Below are 22,329 nucleotides of genomic sequence, written 5' to 3'. Positions count from 1 at the left end.
AGGGAAAGGATAACAGTAGTATAATTGTATATGTTCTAAGCCACACTTGGTACGAGGCCTATTGTTTTTAATAATTTAACTACAATGGAAAACCTATTTTGACAATGTTTTTGTCGATTTTATACTATTGCAAATCTGTGATTTTTTACCTCGTACTTGGTACGAGTGTTATAATTTCTTTCGAGTTAAAGTACGTAACATTACATAATATTGTGATGCCCTCATATTAAGCTTCTTTTATTTTATTTTATAAGGGTAAACTATTGCATCATGCTTATGCAACAGGCTATTACATAACATTACGCAACATTACAATGGCACAGAAGTTAACCTGTTTGCATCATGTTTATGCAAACAGGTTATTACGTAATGTTATGATGACTTGTATTTGACGTGGTGTCTTCTGTTTTTCAACATAGTTTTGCACTTAGGCTACTTAAAGGGTTTTCGCATTACAGATTAGTCAGTATTGTGAGAGTGTTTGAAGAGTACGGAGGTGTTGTTGCAGTGCTCCTTATTTTTGATAAAAGCTAAGTTTTTTAACTTATTTTAAAGCTACATACTATTTATTATTGTCTCCGGAAAAATTCTATATAAATAACGTAGCTAAAAATTTTATCGTAATTATTAATTATTTTTTTATACTTAGTACAAATATTTGTTTTATTTTGAAGGTGATTTAAGTGGTTTTTTCACATAGATGGAATTTTGACTTAATTGTGCGTTTTGGTTTTTTTGTATTTTCCCGAGAAAATTTATATATAAATATCTGAGTTGAAAAATTCTATTATAAATATAACTATTGTTTTTTAAGTTACATTCTATCAATTATTGTAATTATCTCATTGAATTTTGAGTCGATTGTGCGTCTTATTGTTATTTACTTAAAGCATATTAAAAAAAATGTCATCTACCAAGTTCATCAAATGTGCTATTTGTGGGAAATTAATCTCCAAAACTAATATTAGCAAACATAGGGCAAGATGTAGCGAAACAAGTTCAACAATAAATCGTTTGTTACCTACTAAGCCTTGTCCTCAATGCGAAAAAATAATTAGCATTGCACATTTAAGTAAACACCTGAAAATTTGCAAGGCATCAACCGGACATGGAACATTGAAAAGAAAAATTGATCATCCTGAAACTGAAGTTTCTACTTCCAAACAAATTAAGATGTCTAATGACCAAAAGCCGATTAGATCTGCATTGAACAACCAACTCCTGGATTTTCTTTTTACTTCGAAACCAAGCTGTGATATTTCTAGTTTCTTGAGTGAAATCAAAACATCTATCATAAATATTTTGAAAAATAAACTGGAAAACAACTCCATAAAAGTATATGTTGATCTAATCTGTAAATATGAGAAAGCCAATGGTACAAGAATTTTTTTTTTTTTCACAAAACGAAAAACCAAGTTCTTTATTTGGCAGACATTGATAATTTGAATGTTTTTTTATTTTAATCTTACTAGTGAATTGATTAGAAAACACGACGAGTTCGAGGGTGAGGGTGAGGGTTGTTTTTTTATGCGGAAGTCCTCACAGATTAATCGCTTATGTAAACAAATTTACACCTTTTTCTGCTTCCAGCTACGTTCCACTTCCAGTAGAAATTCAGCATAAGAGAGCCGTGCTGAATATTCATAACACTGACAATAAGTGTTTTATGTGGTGCATTTTAGCGGCGCTTCACCCGGTTCATTGTTCAAATAATCCGCAACAGGTTAGTCTTTATAAGAAATATATCGACGAGATTGAATATGTTATGACAGGCATCGAATACCCTGTTGCTATTTCTGACATAACAAAGTTTGAAAACAGGGCACGAAATGGAGAGGGAAAACGATTAGCTATAAATGTATATTCGTATACTTCAGTTAAGCATTTTGTGCATCCTGCTAGGATAACTAATATTGTTGATGACGAAGCCGTGGAAATCAATCTGCTTCTTATTGCTGACGATGATGTTCATCATTACACGCTAATTCATTCACTCTCCCGCTTGGTCAGAAGCCAAACAACCAAGTTTTGTGCACACATCGAAGTTTGTCCAAGGTGTTTAACCGTATTCGACGATCTTGACCGACGTAATTACCAATATTTTAAAAATCAAGAAATTGCCAAACAAAAACTTGCTGAACATAAAATCTACTGTGGAGTCAACAGACCGGCTCGCATGTTAATGCCCAAAGCAAATGAATTCGAAAAATGTAAAATGCACAAGGCCTTGTTGGAACATCCGGCCATTATCATCGCAGACTTTGAGGCTTTTCTCAAACCATTGTTCTATTGCGATCCGGATCCCGAATTTTCTTCCACAACACCGTACCAGCTTCATGATCCAAATAGTTTTGTATATGTTGTTGTTTGGCAGGATAGGATAGATAAAAAATATATATATCGCGGACCAAATGTTATTGAACTCTTTTTTAAAAAGATGGTGGAGGAGGTTGAGAAAATTGGCAGCCTCTTATACCAATCGAAATCAATGCTTCCATTATCTAGCGATGAACTTCAATCTTACAATAACATTGAAACGTGTCCGGTGTCTGATCAACATTTCACGGATGAGAATCGGAAAGTATTTCACCATGATCATTTCACCGGAAACTACATTAGTGGAATCTGTAACACCTGCAACCTCAAAATCCAGAAGCCTAAATTCGTACCAATATTTTTTCACAATGGATCCAATTCCGACTTCCATTTTTTAATTAGGAATCTTGGATACGATATGCAAAAAATAGATATTCTTGCTCAAAACGAAGAGCGTTATATTTCTATAAGTAAGAAAGTTAAAACTCCAGGAACGAATGAAATCATAGAGATGAGGTTTCTAGATTATTTTAGATTCCTATCGGCAAGTCTCGATGCTTTAGCGAGTAAACTTACCGACGAACAATTTAAAATTACAAAAGCTAGTTTTCCCAACATACACGTAGAACTGATTAAACGTAAAGGCATTTATCCTTACGAATATGTAACTGATGAATCTAAATTTGACGATGACACTCTCCCACCTCAAAAAGAATTCTTCAGTCAACTGAAAAAAAAACCGGAATTACGAATGAAGAATACGAACATGCGAAATTAATATGGAAGGAATTGAGATGCAATACTCTCGGCGATTATCACGATGCATATCTCAAATTAGACGTAACAATACTTGCTGATGTTTTTCAGGTATTCAGAAAAACAGCAATAAATATGTATAAATTAGATCCAGCATACTTCTACAGTCTTCCTGGTTTGGCGTGGTCTGCTATGTTGCTCCAGACCAGAATCAAGTTGGAATTGATATCGGATGTGGACATGTTACTTTTTATAGAAAGAGGGATACGTGCGGGGATGGTGCAATGCTCGCAGAGACATGCAAAGGCAAATAACATTCACATGTCTGAGAATCAATACGATGCAAATCGACCATCGAATTACATATTTTACGCTGCCGTAAACAATCTCTACGGATTCGCAATGATACAAAAACTTCCATATGGAGGATTCGAGTGGATAAATCCTATTTCAATTGATATTAATCATTTCTATGATCGTGAATTTGGTCTGTTTATTGAGGTAGACATTGAATTTCCAAATAATTTGCATGATACTTTTTCCGATTTACCTCCGGCTCCCGAAATTAAATGTCCACCTGAATCTAATCAAAGCAAGCTTATCTTAACTCTGAGGAGAAAAGAGAGATATGTCGTCCACTACAAGAATCTCCAGTTTTTGATTGGGAAGGGTGTTCAGGTAGTAAATGTGAGAAGAATTCTCAAGCTCAAACACTCTCCATGGTTAAAATCTTATATTGAGACCAACACGAGACACAGAACAGCTGCCATTTCAGAATTAGATAAAACTTTTTATAAACTAATGAATAATGCTGTTTATGGAAAAACGATGGAGAACGTCAGAAAGCATATAGACATAAAATTGGTTTCAGATAACAATAAATGTAGAAAATTGGTATCTAATCCTAGATTCAAATCGCGAAAAATTTACAACGAGAATTTAACACTTTTTAATCTAGATATAAAATTGATAAAATTCAGAAAACCTATTTACGTTGGTGCAACAGTTCTCGACTTGTCAAAACTGTACATGTTCGAATTTCATTATAATATTATGAAACCTTTCTATAATGATAAGCTGTCAATTTTGTACATCGACACCGATAGTTTTATTTATGACATACAAACACCTAACCTCTACAAAGATCTTAAACATCCTTCCATGCTTGGGTATTTGGACACTTCTTCCTACCCTCAACCCAACAGATTTGGAATTCCTTCCCACAACAAGAAGGTTCTCCGTAAATTGAAAGATGAGTGTAACGGTGAGATTATTGTTGAGTTCGCTGGTTTGCGTTCGAAGATGTATGCATTCAGAACAGAAAGCAGCGTCACGAAGAAAGCAAAAGGAACGTGCAAGGATACCGTGGAAAACAAACTAACATTCCAGGATTATATTGATTGCCTTTCTTACAGTCGAGGATACTTCGAGAGGATAATAGAATACAAAGCTCAAACCATGAGATTACAACGAATAAAATAAAAAAAATAGCCCTGGATCCACACGACGACAAGAGGGGTATCCTCGAGTGTGGAATCGATACTTTGCCTTGGGGGCACTTTAGTTTAGAAGTTAGTAATAATTGCACTCAACACATGTGAAAAAAATAAACCTCACATCAAACCAAAATTTTGAAAATAACAAAAAGATCTATACGTAGTCTAATTTTTTATATATTATTCTCTTTTATTAAAATTTTTCTATCAGTCTTTCATTTTTTACATCATAAATATATGATTTCTCCACAATTAAAATTGCACTGCATATTGTATTTTCAGGTAGAGTTTCATGAAATTCACATACTAATTTAATATTAGTTCGATCATTTATAACAACCAATTTTCTTTTTGATGCATTTATTAAAAACATTGGTCTATGAATGATGAACTCAATGGATTATAATACATATCTATGTTACCTTCAGTTACTCTTTTAAATGCACTATAAGCTTCATATAATTTTAAATAATCTTGTTCTGTAATGTTTAAATTGTAATTTTCACGAGGAAATACTTCATTTCTGTCATTCTTCAGATACACATTTTTAACTTTACAATTATCAAACTGGCTGCTATCCTTTTCCTGATTGTCATCTCTCCCTGTTTGAAACAGTACAGCTACGAACTCTGGCATGTCATATTGCAAAGATTGGAACTGATTAGTAAGGTCAAATTCAAATAATTTACCCTCCACTAACTTCTGAATGCATTGGTATGTATAAAATTGAATCGGAATTTGAGGATTTTTCAAAATGTTGGCTTTGTATTTGAGAGCATAATTCGATTCATATTCCACTATATGCATTCGCAACTCCATAGACCGGATCACACATTTCGCAGCTTCGGGTAAACTAGCCTCATTAGCTGTTTCATCTGCATTCAAAGTTTTGTATCTCATGATGGCATTATGATCATTGGGTGCTCTGCGAAATATGACACTCAAACCACCTTTCCACATAATTTCTTTATAATCAGAGAAAAAGCCAAATAGCAATCTCATGGGGAACAGTACTGTGTGACTTTTTGCTTAAATTTTTGTTCCAGCTTCGAACCCACCAATTTTGTAATATGCACTCTCTGATTTGGACAGTTTCAATGTCCCCACTGTAGTGGATGTAATTCCATTGCAATGACTGAACCATGCTTCCTGACTTCAAGTTCAGAAAATAAGAATGGAACAAAATTATCTATAAGTTTTACATTAGCCTCGGATGGGGGATATTCTTCACCATTACTTTGTTTTACAATATCAAATTCTATATACAGATCAGATCTATGTGGATGAATAAACCCATCCCCCACCGTGATGTCATACTGTATCTCTTTATTGGGCTGATACAAATTTGCAAATTTCCTCCTGTTTGGAGGGAAGGACTGTAATTCATAACTCTCAATATTTTCCATCTTGCTATTTATTTATATATTTTAAATATTAATTTATATTATCGCAGTGCTATTAGCACCGGCCAAATCGATGATTTCATTTTTCTCATTTGTAATTGTTATTTCTATGTAATTAACTTTATCAATAGAAACAGGGAAATAGACTGGTGGGATTGGAGAATAGAAGATGGGTTCCATAAATTCCGAATTAGGTTTAAATGTAGCAATGATACCTGTCTCCTTGTGACTACCAATCGAATTTTCTTCTGCTTTGATAATCATACCTTTGGCAATGTTGCAGTGAATATTCAATGTCTCAATAGCTAAGAATTTTGGTATAAATTTACCTACGTGCCAAACACCTGGTTCTAATTTGCTATTGTTCTCGAATCCTAAAAGTTCTCTCATGGTAGATAAGTCAACTGTTTCATTGGTAGTTACAATCTCTACTCTGTGTGTTACAGATTTTTGGGAAAGCAAAACAGTGTTTGGAAGTTCAAATTGTAAAGTAGATAAGTTATACTCTCCAGGAGGAATAATTATTTTTTCATTACCTACTAATATAGTATTGTTGTAGGTAGTTACATTCGGAATCAGATACATACTGTAGAATGCTCTCAGAGCTATGGATTTTGGATAGATAATATCATCGTGAAGATGTAGTTTCAAAACCGAAGTCTCGCTAGAGAGATGAAAATATAATACAGCTTTTTGAAAATCATTTAATTTGATGTTTGGTATTTTATTTAAAATTCTGAGCATTGTAATGCAAACATGGCCACATATAATTTGATCGAAATCTTGAATACGATCGTCGTTGTAATAAATTTTAACATGTTTCAAGTAACGAGTTAATTCTGTAGGGGGTACCCATCCGAAAGAATCGAAAATAAAAGCACTGTCATTTTGTTTATAATAGCATATCCAGTGAGTACCAACGTTTTCGGACCTGTCCAAATTGACCACACCACATTCTCGAGAGTGAGGACTACCTTTAGGGAGAGAATCAGACATGAACCCCCCCCTGAAGTGTTTAATTTTAAATATTTTAATTAAAGATTCAATGTCTTGGTTGGTAAGAGCTTCTTCTTTTTTTAAATTTTCTGAGTGCTCTAGACTTCACACCTTTGCCTATTTTTTCTCCATGGCAAGATTATGACGCTTTTGCTCTTCTAGTTCTGCCTTATTTTTTTTCGAATCAATTACAGTTTTGGCAATAGCAGCCAAGCTACCAACTGCCCCCAATGCAGCCAAGATAGCTGCAATGCTGAATATGAATCCTCCACTGTGTGCTTTCCTTCTTGTATTTTGCAATCTTTTTAATTGTGGCGTACTGAGTAATAATTTCATTCCGTTTCCTTTGGCTATACATTGCCTCTTCTTTTCTTGTTGTTTTTTAGTTAAAATCGAATTAAGTTTTAAATTTTTAAGATCGTGATATGGTATTTGGTATACAACTCCTTTTGGTTTCATGTTGTTTTATTATTATTACTATTATTTTTCAGGGTATTTATATTACAAACCCCACCCTAATTTTTGTTTTGTATTCATAGCAATGGTTGTACCCAACGCTGTTATTTTTTCACCCAATGATGCTTCTCTGCTGGTTAATCTTCCAAAAGCTGCCTCTTCCAGTTTTTGATCAGCCACATGACGATCATTCAGATCTTTGTGTGTGTTGTATGCAATATCATGTTCTTTACAAGCTGCATCCAGAGGATTAATACCCCTGGCCCCTCTTTCTATTCGTTTCTTAAGTTTTGTACCATGACCACAATATTGGTAACCAGGTACGTGTAACTCGAACGGAAGTTTATTAATAATATCATTTATTAAACCTCAACCCTCTGATATATTCCAGAATTTAGGAGGTAAAGTATTGATAATTTTAATTAAGTATCCTATACCTTTAGGATCGTTTACAATAAAATTAGCTAATTTGTCACTAATCATGTTTACAATACCCATTTTCTCATTATGTAAATTATTGTTCCCAGCATTTTCCTCCCCTGCTATAACCAGCAACCTATCTATAAGTTTTCTCACATCGTTTACCCATACAAATTCCTTAGGTAGAGTATTGTATTGTTTTATACCACTACCGGTTTTTAGTTGATTCCAGATAGGTTTAATCAGATTTTTGTATTTATCCCCGCTGCTCGATTTCACACGCTTTTGACTGGCATCGTTATTTTGGTACAAAGCATCAGAGAGTGTCAAAATTTCAGAGTAACTTTGATAATCATCTTCTGTAAAAATTTTTGGTTGTTTTTTGGTAATGAGCTCCCATAGCCCTACGGTACCAGGATATCTGGACCAGCTGTTTCTCCCGCCCAAATTAATTTTTATGTTGTCCCCTTCGAATGTAACTTTAGACTTGCCAATTTTCCATACTACGCCTTCATTTCCCTCCATAGTTGGATACAATCCAAATACTTCCTCTTTTTCGAATTTTCCAGTACTCAGGTAATCCCTTGCCAGGGGACCCAACTCGATTTTCTCTGCTTCTTCTATAGCTGCTTTAGCAGGTGGTTCCTTAAGTACCAGAGGAGTGTGGATACTAGATAATGGCGTAGGAGGGAAATCTGCATAATTTTTAGCAGTAAGAGGTACCAATTCATTGATGAGGTTTTTATTTCATTCTGTAACACTCTTAATCTCTTTACCAAGGCCACTGATTGCATCGATAATAGGTTGGTCTTGACGCTTGTGTTGTTCGTAAAAACCTCGATTCTCTGATTTCCAACCTTTGAAACGTTTGGACAAGTACTCTCGTTGGAGTTTGAGTTTGAGTTGGTGTTTTAAGTCCACTTTATGCACAGTAAGGCTAATCGGGACTGGACCTACAGTTTAAAGTGGGATCCGAACCACTTGTGCCTCCACCGGGTATCGAACCCGGGACCCCTCGATTACAAGGTAATGACGCTACCACTGCGCCATGGGGGAGGCCAAGTAATCTCGTAATTTCGAATTATCTTCTATTTTATGTTTCGTCATATTTTTTTTATTTTTTATTAATGGTTATTTTATATCGTTTCAACGTTTAAAATGTCATTGATTTTATTTCTAAACTTACCATTGTTAGGTTTCCGAGTCATGTCGATAGTAACAAATCCAAAATCGTCGCTGTTCCAACAAGATGAACAGAATTTTGAAAATTGGTTGTAATTTAAGTCTCCTCCCACATAATCATCGTATACATGTTTGAAATTAGTATGATCTTAACGAAACAAACCGATTAAGTTTGTATTATCTCGTAGTAATTGTTTGGGAATTTGGAATAAGTTTGAGCTAAATAAGAGCAGTCTATTTCTTTGTGACGACCCTGTGTAAAAAAAATTCTAATTTCATTCTGATTTTCCAGAATAACATCATCGAATACCACAACAGAATTTTTCAAACATTGGTCGAGAGGTTTTATTGTTGATGCAAATGTAGCTATGCCCAGTCCCTCGTACAGCTTCATGAGTTGTTGGTATTTCGGTTGTTCTAAACTTTTAGAGAATACATACAAGTGTCTATTTTTCCAATCTAGCCAATTGGGGGCAAGCAAGAAATTATCAACCAGCAAAGTGGTTTTTCCACAACCTGATGGGCCTGCAATGAGGCATCTTATGATATCAGGTAACAACTCTCCATTTTTTTTATTAGTTTCCACTACATCTGGTAAACGCTGTACCACATTCCATGTTGGTGTCAAAGAATCACCTGGTTTGCTTCTATCCAACTTTTGTCTGGCAGACCTAACCATTTCACATACAATTTATTATTTTTCTTCTTCAATATTTTCTCGATTAGATACGTATCTCGATATTTTGTTTTACTAAGTTCCTCTTCATAAAATCTCCCTTTCAATATTTTGTTATGATTATCTTTTATTATATATGTATTTCTATTCCCTGGTAAAACTTGAACCACTGAAAATAACTCCGTACTCCAATTTTTAGTAAAACCTTTTTTGAATAACTGTTTATATTTACTGACCCTTACCTGATCCCCTATTTTAAACTTTGGCTTCTTGGTAGTGTATGTATATTTTTGACAATAAACAGTAGAAATCAATCGTTGCTCATCAGATTTGGTTACCTCAGCAGGTTTCATGTGAATAGTACTGTGTACTGTATTGTTGTAATCATGAACTAGCTCGGGTAAAATTTGCACCCACTTATAATTGCCCTGTAGAGTACATTGTCTCCACATGCGATTTTTTAATGTTCTGTTGAATCGTTCCACTATACTAGCTTTCAGATCACTGTATGTAGAATAATGTTTAATATTATGTTGTTGCATTAACTTAGCAAATGTAGAATTGTAAAATTCTTTCCCTCTATCTGTCTGCAAATATTTTGGTATCCTTCCCTCACTAAATATCGACTTAAAAGCCTCGGTAACACAAGTACCAGTCTTGGATTTTAAGGGAACAGCCCATGCATATTTGCTAAAGGTATCAATAACTGTAAGCATATATTTGTAACAATGATTTATCTTATCCAATTTTTTTAAAATCCCCCTTGGAGGGGCCATCTCAATCAGATCAGTCTGGAAGAATTCATTTATACCTTTTGTTACTACACTTAATCGCTTGTAATTGCGACGGGCTGGTTTGTGTAATTCATGAACTATATCTTGTCTTGACATCGAGTTCGAAGTGAGAATATCGCATAAAATGGATTCTCCTCAGGGTATAACCGCTTTATGTCAAATACTAGCTTGTCACCAATTTCAATATCAAAAACTGATAATTGTTCATCATCATGTACTTTATATTTATTGGTAGACTCATCCCAGTATGCAATAGGTATTTGAACTCCCTTGTGTATACCATCTTTTCGCACTATAGTAAAGTGATGAACTTCAATATGTTTTCCATGTTTTAGAAAACTAAACTTCAGAAATCGTAAACTACCATCAACAAAAAAATTCATGTACCTGAGTGTACGGATATAATTTGTAAACATTGCTAGTATTGACGTACGTCCAGTGCCCTCGAGCATTTGGAACACTTTGTAACATAACAATTTCCATAGAATAAAATTGACGAGTATCTACGTCATCTAGTCTGCTTAATATCAGTTCCAAGTGTTCGTTGATAGTACGAACCAACTCATCGTAGCTAGGTTTGATTTTTAAATCAACATACAGTTGTTTATATCCCTCTTTGAGATGGTGAAGTTGAGTAGCAAAACCTGATAAAGCAGATTCTTGACTTGCTTCAAGAGTAGTAATTTGTAACGTAATATTAGAAATAATCTCCTGTAAATTTTCTACAAGTTTCAATTTAGAACTCTGGGTAGTAAGATCGTGTACTTGACTTCTGATTTCTGTAAATAATGCATGTAGTTCGTTAATTATTTGATTGTTGGGGAGACTAGCAACAGTTTCGCTGATTTGCGCAATTTCTGCTTGAATGTTTTTGATATCCTCAGATTTTAAAATTCGATGTACTGCTCTCCTCATAGCTCTGATTTCCTGAGAAGTAGGCAAAGCAGCTACAGTATTCTGAAGTGTGGTAAGAGTTAATTTTATAGCATCGAGTTCTGTTGCATCAGCTGCATTTTTCAAAATTTCTTGCAGTTGCGTTATGTCATCCTGCGTAGGTGTAGACTGTTGCAGTGTCTCTAATTTACTCTGAATGTCGTCAATAAGATGATGGAAATGCGATAATTCTGATTCAGTATTCAAGCTTTCAAGCTTAGTAACTTGCTGTTGAACTATAGCTAGAATATCAGTAATGCCAGGCAGTTTCGATTCCAGAGTTTCCTGTACACTTGTTAGCTCATTTCTCATAGTTGCCATAGTATCTTCTATGTGAGCTATGGTACCTTGTATCTTCCCCAAATCTTCATAAGTCTCCAACTGTAATTTGATGCCGGCAACGCTCCGAGCAATAGCATTTAATTCAGAAGAGGAAGGTAAATTATTGATAACATCTTCCAATGTCTGTAGTTTCGATTGAACTTCTGTTATAGCTGTATGCAGTTCATCTGTCTGTAATTCAGATTTGATACTTTGCAATGTAGGAACTTCTAAAGATTGAAACTGTTCTTGCAATTTAGCAATACTAGCATTTACCTGCTTTATTCTTCTTGAGTTTTGATATTCTGGATGATGGTTTGCAGTTCGGTACGAATACTATTTGCCTGGTCATTTAATTGCTGTTTCAGCTGTTCAGTATTCGTTCTCTGGATTTGTCTAAATTTATCAAGTTCTTTTTTCAAGTTGGCAATATTCTCTTCTAAGTTCTGAAGATTATCTATTGAAGCTAAATTAGTATATTTCTCAAGCAAAGATTTGAGTTCTCCATCAATTTTTACTATAGGATCAATCAGTTGAGTTTGAAGATTTGTAATCTTTGCTTGAATATTTAGGTTTAACGAATTCTGTAATATGAGTAAATCTGATTTCAGTTTTTTTAGACGTACATCTAAACTAGCAATCTCGCTGGAATTATCTGGAATCTCCTGTCGCCTTCTATTACCAAATATATCCATGTTTTTTATTGTTTTTAGGTATTTTATATATTAATAAGAGGATAGATTATTCTTATTTCGATAAACAGAGGAATCAATTTATCATACTCTCCAATTATCTCAGGATACAAAAATTCACCAGCTTCCACATCATAAGACGTATCAGGAAGTAATGTACTATGTTTAATTCTATACAAATTTCGACCTATGTGCAAAACTGCCGCATTGGTTGGAGAAACGTTTATTTGAATTTTCCCACTAACAGGTAACTTATATGATGATAAGTTATTATTAAATACAAATAAGTGCTTTCCAGTATCCTCGTCAACATGAGACCAAATACTGTTCAAGTGAACAAGAAGTAATCCTTTCAATTGATGATAAATTTCTCTAAATACATCCATGTTTACTGGAATTCTCTCTACAGGCTGATTATGTTGTTGCTTTTTAAACCCAAAAATATTCATAACGTTTTATTTTATATTAATTATTTTTTATTATATATAAAATATATATTTGTACTAAGTATAAAAAAATTAATAAATACATATAGTAAAAAAATATCCCCCTGTGCTTAGCACATGAAAAAATGTATAGAGGAGCACTGCAACAACACGTCCGTACTCTTCAACTTGACAGTCTTGAGTCAATATTTTCCAATGTGGGCCGTCAAAAAGGCACAGAAAGATGATAGAATGGGCTCTAAACCTGATAAGGATCAACAGATTTTTCATCATTTTCTCCTGCTAGGTACTCAAAAACGTGTCTTGGAAATACACATTTGTGAACTCACACAGGCAAAATAAGGACGCTATAAAACTAGCGTATTCCTTTCAAAAATCGGTTAAGACGGATTTTTAACATAAGAACCTTTTTCTGACGAGGAAAAAAAAATATCATTTTAAGCGAATCCTCGTTCTTTTAATTATAAGATCTTGTTTTGGTAAACTTGGTGGTAAGAGAACTTTAGGAGGATCAAGACAAAGTTGGAAGGTCAGTGCTGTGACAGACCTGATAGAATGGGCAAGGGTGGATCGTTCTTACCCAGGACAGGGGCAGATGGAAAACATATTTTGCTGCGTCGATAAACCTTCTGGTTTAGGACTGCCAGAGAGTTAGCTAGATAGTGTATAGATGGGCGGGTTGAAGTAACATAACCCTTACACTCTCATGATTGTTTGTTGTTTGTAAGTCCACTTTATACATATGCTAATCGGGACTGGACCTACAGTTTAAAGTGGGATCCGAGTCCATTGACATGTACTGACAATTACTTCAAATTACAATAACACTCTACACGCAGTAATTTGTCTCTTTCAGATTGGACCTGGCTACGTCCAGTTTTCAGTGGAATCCATGTTGGGACCAGCGATATTCATCCACGCCACCACACCGATTGAACCAATGGTGCAGAGGGTGGTGCAAAGGATGTACTCGCCTCGAACTGTTATCGCACCTCTTTGTAACCTGATACTGTTTGCGGAGGGCACCATGGTAAGGTTCCTCCTATAGGTTCAGTCAAATTACTTGTATTTGAATGTTGTCGCACATTCGCGGGTATTAATACGAATGAAGCCTATCTTGTCCGAACATGATGGTGTCATCACCATTGTACATTATGTGCCATTAGCGTATGCAAGCAAACACTTTTTCGATAATTCCTAGTTGCGAAAAACTACTATGATATTCTGCAAATTTTGCGAATTTAGAAGTACCTATTTAGACTTCCTTCTATTCAAGAATCTTATTGTTTCTTTTCATTCTTGTCTATATATTTGTATCTGTAGTTTTATTTTATACCAAAGATATCTGTACTGACTCACTGATGGATGTGTTCGGTTGTGTTCGTGTGGCATCGTTTACTTTCGTGTCTAAAGGAGCCGAACGCTGCTCGCAGGGAAACAAAAATTGTCTCATACAACACCACATCAACTTACGTTTGTCAACTTTTTTTGAGGGGGTACAAGAAATAAAATTCGTACCAAAAAATTAGGAGGTACTGTTTATCCCCTATCTAAAAAGTTAGGGAGAAGAATGTATCTCCCCGTTCCTGCGTTGCTTTTAGTTGAAATGGGACATGTTTAAGTAGGGTGACCAGACGTCCTCTTTTATCCGGACATGTCCTCCTTTTTAGATGTCTGTCCGGCGTCCGGGCGGATTTTTTAGAAATCGCTAAATGTCCTCCTTTTTTTTTTGGAAAGAGTATAGAATTGAGCATAGCAAATGTGCTGCATTGACAATCCTTCCACATATAACGATCACCATTTAAGGCATAGCCTATGACTTGGGGCATGTTAGTATTCGAACAATGGTCACCTAGCATCTGGGAAAATGAACACAATCACTTTCCCGACTGAGTCATTAGTAGGGGGCGGATTTATAGGCACTAAAAACCTCGGCAGTGAAATAGGCACCAAAATGATGAAAATAGGCACTTAAAAAGGCACTGAAAAGGCACCCTAAAATAAAAAAAACATTAAAATAGGCACGGAATGTGAACTTATTTTAATTTTCTTCTTACAATGCACAGTTATACAGTGTTAGCACTTCAGTTTATACATAAAAGTGCGTCAACGGTTAACAAACCCTTTTTTTTTTTTATCGAAATTCACATTTAGGGTAATCGTCAGTGGAAGTAATGCTCACAAAAAAGAGCTTGTGCTAACGACTGTGCGAATTTGAACAAATGATGAAAAAAACCATTTGTACCATTGTAACAAAAAAAATAATTAAAACAATGTTCCAATTGAAACCCTCAAATCTGGCGAATACCAGATTTCAGTCAGTACATCAACAAAACCTTACATCTTTCAATGTGGGGAAAGCCAAAGACACGTAAAGAAAGTATGCAAAAATTGCAGAATACCGTATCAATCCCTAAGATTGTATATTTATTTTTATTAAAGTCTCTCTGAACGCTTCACGTTGACCAGGGCATTCACTTGTTTTTCTCAGCTGTCTCAACCTCTGAGGCATGTTTACAATGCATTGTGTTGTGCCATGCAAACCTCCTGAGCATTCAGGAAACAGGTAATACTTCTGGTTATAGAGTCAGCGGTTTGCATGGTAGCAATTAAATAACACGATTCGGCATAGAGGAAGAGCTCGATGGCCTAGTAATATAGAGGTGAGACAAACTGAGAGGGGACTGACTTTTGGGATTGAGTTGAGAGAAGAGGTGGTCAGCAAGGCAGTAGGTCAGAAGTGGAACGACGCTCTGGTCGACGAATTGGAGAAGCTTACAGAGGACTTCGCTTATTTGATTCAGCTAAAGACTTCAGATAGACAGGTAATTATCCTACACCCAGCCATGATTCAGGTTCAACGGTTCATAAAACCCAACGAGTGACCATTGTCTTTTCTGTAGTTAAGTTCCTTAGTGCAGGCACGTATCCAGAGGGGGGCTTAGGGGGCTCGAGCCCCCCCGAAAGTTTTAGGTTTACACTAGATAAAATGAGGTTTTTGATTTCTTGTGGTGTGAAATAAAATAATGTGACAATAGTTTAAGGAGAGAAATAATTATCGAGGCAAGATGGAAAATGTTCCGTAACCCTGTTATTGATAATAGCACGTATCCAAGATGGGACACAGGGGGCTCGACCCTCTCCCCAGGAAATTTTTCAGTTAACGTTAGATAAAATTAGGTTTTTGGCTTCTTGAATAATGTGAAAATAATGTAAGGAGAGAAATAATTATCGAGGCAAGACGGAGCATGTTCTATACCCCTGTTATTGTTAATGGCTCGAGCCCCCTCCCCTCCATCAGGAAATTTTTCAATTTACACTAGATAAAATTAGATTTTTGGCGTCTTGAATAATGTGAAGATAATAAATTTATAAATCTGAGAGAAATAATTATCGAGACAAAACGGAGTGTTCTATAACCCTATTATTGTCAATAGCACATATCCAAGATGGGAATCAGGAGGCTCGAGCCCCTTTCAGTAATTTTTTTATGTTTACACTAGATAAAATTAGGATTTTGGCTTCTTGAATAATGTGATGATAATTTGGGAGAAATAATTATCGAGACAAGATGGAGAATGTTCTATAACCCTGTTATTGTTAATAGCACGTATTCAAGCTGAGGTTGAGGTGGCTCGAGCCCCCCCCCCCCACAGGATTTGTTTTTTTATTTTACACTAGATGAAATCAGATTTTTGGCTTTTTGAATAATGTGACGATGATTTAAGGAGATAGACAATTATCGAGGCAAGACGGAGAATGTTCTATAACCCTGTTGTTGATAATATTGCACGTACACTTTTCTTGCGCTTTCGGTCTTGTCGCAGCGCACTTGAGCACTATGTAGAGACTTATCAGCATTTGGAAGCTGCACAACAAAGGTAGCGCCACACGTAGGGCGATTCGTTGTAATTTCTAATCTCTGGAAGGCGGGAGAGGGTACGTTCTTGAATGAGAGAAGGAGTCAACTACTGGCAATATTAACGAATCGTTTTATCTGCGGAACGTTCTAGAATATAATGAGGATATAAATACGCGGATTCAATTTTTCGGTTGATCTGTACAAAGAATCGGTTAATGAGATTTCAGAGGTAAGTGTGACAATTCATACAGTCGATTGGTGATCAGATCAGTCAGCGTCCTCTGATTGCTTTATAAGATATAGTGATTCGGAAACGAAGACATTGGCGACAGCAGAACTTCCGGGGCATCAGTGTAGTGCTAGTTCGGGTCGAGGGCCGAAGAGATCAAATGTCTCTCTCTAAAGTGAATATTTCAGCAGTACCGGATATTGGAGAGGTTTATTAAAACAGAAATAAACTGCATAGATCAACTGAAAAGCAAAGTTTTGAGCGATGATTTAGTTTTGCCAGAACTAAATTTCGTATATGTAGTCCGAGAATTTCATGGTATAAAAAAATACTTTTGTTTAAGCCTACTGGGTTCGAAACACATTCAAACACTTAACTACCATAAAGAGACAGCCGAAAAGTTTATGAATGTCGAGAAGAGAAAGCAAGAAGATGTTGCATATGTAGACATTTTACGCGGAAATTGCAGGCTCTACCAGGACCTAAATCAGGGCTCTACCAACTGAGCCACCTAGCCATCCTTGACTTCAACCGATTTTTCGTTAAAATGTCTACATAGTACATGTCCTGTGTATATCAAATCGTAAGGTGTTGCCTGTATAGTGAACAAGCACAGAAAATATAGGAGAAAACTGAGGAGCATTATCACCGGTTGAGGATAATTTTTTCTGTGGTCGACAAGAGCTACTACTTCGAGGTGACAATGACAGTGGCCTAATAAGGGAGATTTCACACCATGTCGCCTGAAGATTAGGTTTGTGCGGCCTTTTGTGTCGCTACGGTGTGAAACGTTGCTGTTGATTGGCCCATTCCAATCGACATGTATCACGTGTCCCTTCGATCTGACACATTCCTAAGTCTTGAAAATCCAAGTCACAAGGATGGAAAATTAGGGCCTTGTTAAGGTTAGGTGTGAAGGCAGGCCGACAACAGCACCCTAAAGGATCATATCCAAACCTGCAGGAAGAACGCATCTTACTTCAATCTCCAATACGATGATAAAAACTTCTGGTGAGTTGATTTTAAAAAATGTGTCCGAGATAAAGAGAGGCGTGCCCAGGATTTTCGGAAGGGAGATGGTTTACGCATACTATTGTTGGTGGTCAGTCTGTCTCACCAAACCTCCCTTGGGCACGTCACTGGAGATAAATGAGTAAGCATTTCATCATACTGGGAGACGAAACATTAGATGTCTTGGGAACGGAAGGGTTTTCACTGTGCATTAATTGTTTCGTGATCCACTTGTATTCGAGAAGACTTCCTTTGTTTCGTGCCGATATATGACAAGACAGCGGAAGCTGTGAAAGGCATTTTTGAACACTTGTGAGTGCTAAGGCCTGAATCTGAACAATTTGGTGGGTTTCGGCTTTTATAAGAGCTGAAAAAATAGGAGGACAAGACACGTTAGTGGTGTTCTGGTTCGAATCAGAGAGAAATATTCGAGAACTGCCTGCGTCCATTTCGCAGCCCACAATTTTGAATCTCTCGTTGTCGAGTGGATTGTCCATCCCGTGCATGTGTAACAGCTTCGTAAAAACACTCAAAGACACCATAGATGTTTTTATGCCTGATGAGAAGAAATGGACAAACCCACATACTGAGATGGTTCCGGCACACAATATTAATGCATGGAAACAGAGGAGTCGAGTGGTAAAAAATGTTCCGATTTCACGTTCTGATTAAAATGATAGCCTTACAGTGGCAACGATTTAAGGGACACTTGCTCCCCATTTTTTATTTTTTTGCCTCAACATTATGACCTCTTAATGTTAATCCTTGGCTACCAAGAGAAAGTAAACTTTCCTTGCAACGCCCTCCGCACTCCCCCCCGTTTTGCAACCCAATTGCCACCTTTGGTCTTAAACACACAATTGTGAGGTTCTTACTATACCCCTTAAAAAAATGGTGTCGAGCCCCCCCCCCCCGAAAGGAATTCCTGGATACGTGCCTGCCTTAGTGTGATTTTGTACCTTTTGCATTGCCAAGCGTTAACTCGTCATGCCAATGACGAGTGGTCTCATCAAGAGGATGAATGATGAGTAGTTTACATCACCCCAGCAATTAATTGCAGAAGCAACTGGTTTAGATACCCTCATTCTTTAGAATGACACGATACACATTTTTTGACACCATTCAGCAAAATAGGCACTAACCCTCAAAATAGGCATTTATAGGCACTATAAAAATGTGTTTTCGGACTAGGAACACCATGAAACGAACCTTAAACTTTAGGCCCTATGATTTACTACAAAGGCATAAAAATGGCAAATAGGCCAAATTCCGCACCCTAGTCATTAGTATTATTGAAACTCACTGCTTCGCCCTCGGAGACTGCTGGAACGCATGTACTCTGTGCAGTTCCTTTTCTATTAATTGATTTGGTTTATTTTACTTCGCTTTTTTGCCACTTTGGGCTAATCTCGAATATGAGTATGAGCGATGATATGATGATTTTGATGAAGGGATACTCAGAAAGAACACCCATGACCAGGCCGGGATTCGAATCCCGGACCCCTGGCGTTGTGGCGCGGTGTGCTAACCACTACGCCATGGGGGTCGGTCAGTTCCTCTTTGAGTTATACATCCGTGATACAGAAACGCGTAGTGATAATTTTGATTAAGTAATATTTTCTTTCATGAAATAACGAAGCAAAAGTGTAAATTCAACAATGATCTTGCAAGAAAATATCCAGCTTTTAAAGGATAGGATGGAAGAAACGAATATGAGGTAAGTGTAAAGTGGCTGTCACTTTTCCCTGCTGTTGAAAGAGTGCTAGGAATGTTCGTGCCATTAAAATCATATTTCTTTACCCAATCTAAATTACCTAAAATTTTAATTTGGTTTTTGGAAATAAGTTAAAGCGAATCTTACTTATTGAGAAGATTTCATTCTAATATCCAAGAATTAGAAAAGGAGTAATATTCTGTGCTTCAAATTGTAGATATTCTTTGTCGTTTGTTAAATAACAGATTAGGAGATTGCTTTCTTTGCTTAAAGGTAAGAGGAAATTATTGAAAGAGATCACCTGAAAAGTATCTGTGAGCATAATATTGGTGAGATTTTTGTATATTGATTAAATTATGAATAATGGCAAATGTGTTGCTATTTTTTGCGATGTTTTCTTTTCCATGACTTTGTCCTCCTGTTTCGCCATGCTCTGTCCTATTTTTTGAAGGTATGTGTCTGGTCACTCTGTGTTTAAGCAGTGCCAGCGATTGGGTTTCAAAACCCAATCCAAGGTGCAAGGTGTCAAAACTGTGGTTGGGGGTAGGGGCAAGGACAGTATATTTCCTTTTCTAGATAAGGTTTAGCATAGTGCGGGGGCAAAAGTGACGAAAAGTGGGGGGCAAGTGTCCCTCCCAAATCGCCGCCACTGTATTTAAGCAAGACTAAGCAAGTCGAGGAAATTTCTAAATGACCTCACACAAGTTCTTATCCTTGTTGCAGATCGAACGGGACATTGCCGTTTGGAACCACAAGAAGTACGAGGATAAGCCCCTCCTTGTCCCAGAAGATGGAGTCATCGCTAGGCACAGACGTTGGTACAGCCAGTTCTACTCTGCAAACAGTCCGCGGTTCTCTTTCCAAAAGCAGTCGTTGGAGTGGTGAAGATATCGCAAGTAACTTCAAACGGGTGACGACAAGATGAAGAGGAACGAAGTTAGAGGTGTGATAGTGGCGCCACCTTGGTAGAGTTTTTTGTAGCAGCTCTCTCTACCTCTTTATCTTTTCAACGATCGTGTTTTGTTTTGAGATCCTGTAATACAAGGGTGACCATAATCTTGTGAACGTACTGGCCACGTGCGTTAAATTTCAGATGTTAGTGAGTTACATACACGACATGAACAGATATTGTAAACATATATTTTTATTGTTAAATGCAGATATTGTTATAAAAAATATGTAAACGTTGACAAATGCATGTAGGCTATGTAATTGTGTCTATTCATGTATACAGTCTTTAATTTTGTAGCATTTTGATGCAATTCTAAGGCATGTTTTGCAGATAGAGTCCTTCTTAATTGTCCTGGTATCTCGAGTAACAGTGGGGGTGATTGGGTTCCAAAACTGGTGGGGAAAGGGGAAAGGACAGTTTACTTTATCTTGGTAGATAAGGTTAGTATAGTGAGGGGGGGGCAACTAACCTCCACCATGCTCCCCTAATCGCTGCCACTGTCGAGTAGCATAACCAATCAGAAGCGAGCTCTACGTCACATGTGACGCAGTTGTAACGGCTGCCGAGTGCGATGTCAACAATGTGTATCGCTTCACATTTCAAAAAATCCGATAACTATTCAACCGAGAGGAAAAACGTTTCCTACAAAGCGGTTTCAAATACAAAACAATCGCACTACTTAACTACATATTTTATAGAGCGTACAGTACACGTATGGCACACTAGATGTTTCAATTTTAAACGCCAAGCACTGGCGAAAATATAACAGTTATTTAGCAAAGTAGTTCTTGGTGGTATTTTTATGGGGCAGAATACTTTTTTTGATTCCCCACGCCCCTCAAAGTTAGGAACCAAGTTTCGCCCATGCTTATAAGTAGACGTACATTGCAGGCCCGTAGCTAGAATTGATCTCCAGGAGGGGCTCACGGGTTATCAGGGGGGGGGGTTTGAAAACCAATTCCATTTTTTTAAAAAAATATTAAATTAAGGTAAATTATGTGTGGGGGGGCGCTCATTCATTTATAAATGTCATATACTACACAAATACTACATTTTCTGCATCTTTTAAAACATCTCTTGAAGTGTCAAATGACTGATACTGAAATTATCCCTTACACACCCCATACTATTTTAGATGATACAAATATGTATATCACACACAAAAAACTCACAATATTTAATCACAGTGCCTACAGTATATTCCATCCCCGGCCGAAGCAATTAAACTCCCCTTCCTTCCCAAAACTTGGAAGCTGTTGTTGACCTTTGACGCAGATGCGGAGGGAACTTGCATGATGACATCAAAGTCACAGATTTCTGTCTAAACGGGAGGTTGGAACAGGGACAGTGAACGTACAGATAAAGAAGCTCCCATATGAAAGAGCTTTCTGAAGTCTAGAGAATATTCTAAATACTTGCAGCTACTTCTGCTCATAAACAAAATGAGCGAATGTAATAACGTTAGATACTGTTCATATTCTGTGGATTTATCCTTAAAGTTGTGAGTTGTCTACTCTTCACTGCAAAATAGTTTACCTAATGTAAAGGGGGGCTGATGGCAGTGCCAGGGGGGCTGAGCCCCTCCTGGCCCCTGCCTGGTATATTGTCAGACCGCAAAGCAAGTGGTACCCTTGCCGTTAGCTTTTCAGCATGACTAACAAGATCGATGCCCAA

The 22,329-nt window shown here is 36.7% G+C and overlaps 1 protein-coding gene across 1 annotated transcript in view; it reads left to right on the top strand.

The window, feature by feature from the left end:
• The window catches only part of LOC145987712 (cholesterol 7-desaturase nvd-like), a 59,355-nt gene extending 38,404 nt beyond the window's left edge, over nucleotides 1-20,951 (top strand). The window contains exons 7-8 of the mRNA XM_083122284.1: nucleotides 13,744-13,917; nucleotides 20,427-20,951. Of these exons, the coding sequence (XP_082978410.1) occupies nucleotides 13,744-13,917; nucleotides 20,427-20,588 (336 nt within the window). The 3' untranslated portion in view covers nucleotides 20,589-20,951. The remainder of the gene's footprint in view (nucleotides 1-13,743; nucleotides 13,918-20,426) is intronic.
• The last annotated feature ends 1,378 nt before the right edge of the window (nucleotides 20,952-22,329 follow it).

The sequence above is a fragment of the Lepisma saccharinum genome, chromosome 5 (genome assembly GCF_977018435.1).
Source record: "Lepisma saccharinum chromosome 5, izLepSacc3.1, whole genome shotgun sequence".
Classification (NCBI taxonomy): domain Eukaryota; kingdom Metazoa; phylum Arthropoda; class Insecta; order Zygentoma; family Lepismatidae; genus Lepisma; species Lepisma saccharinum.
This window is presented reverse-complemented; position numbering and strand designations above follow the sequence as displayed.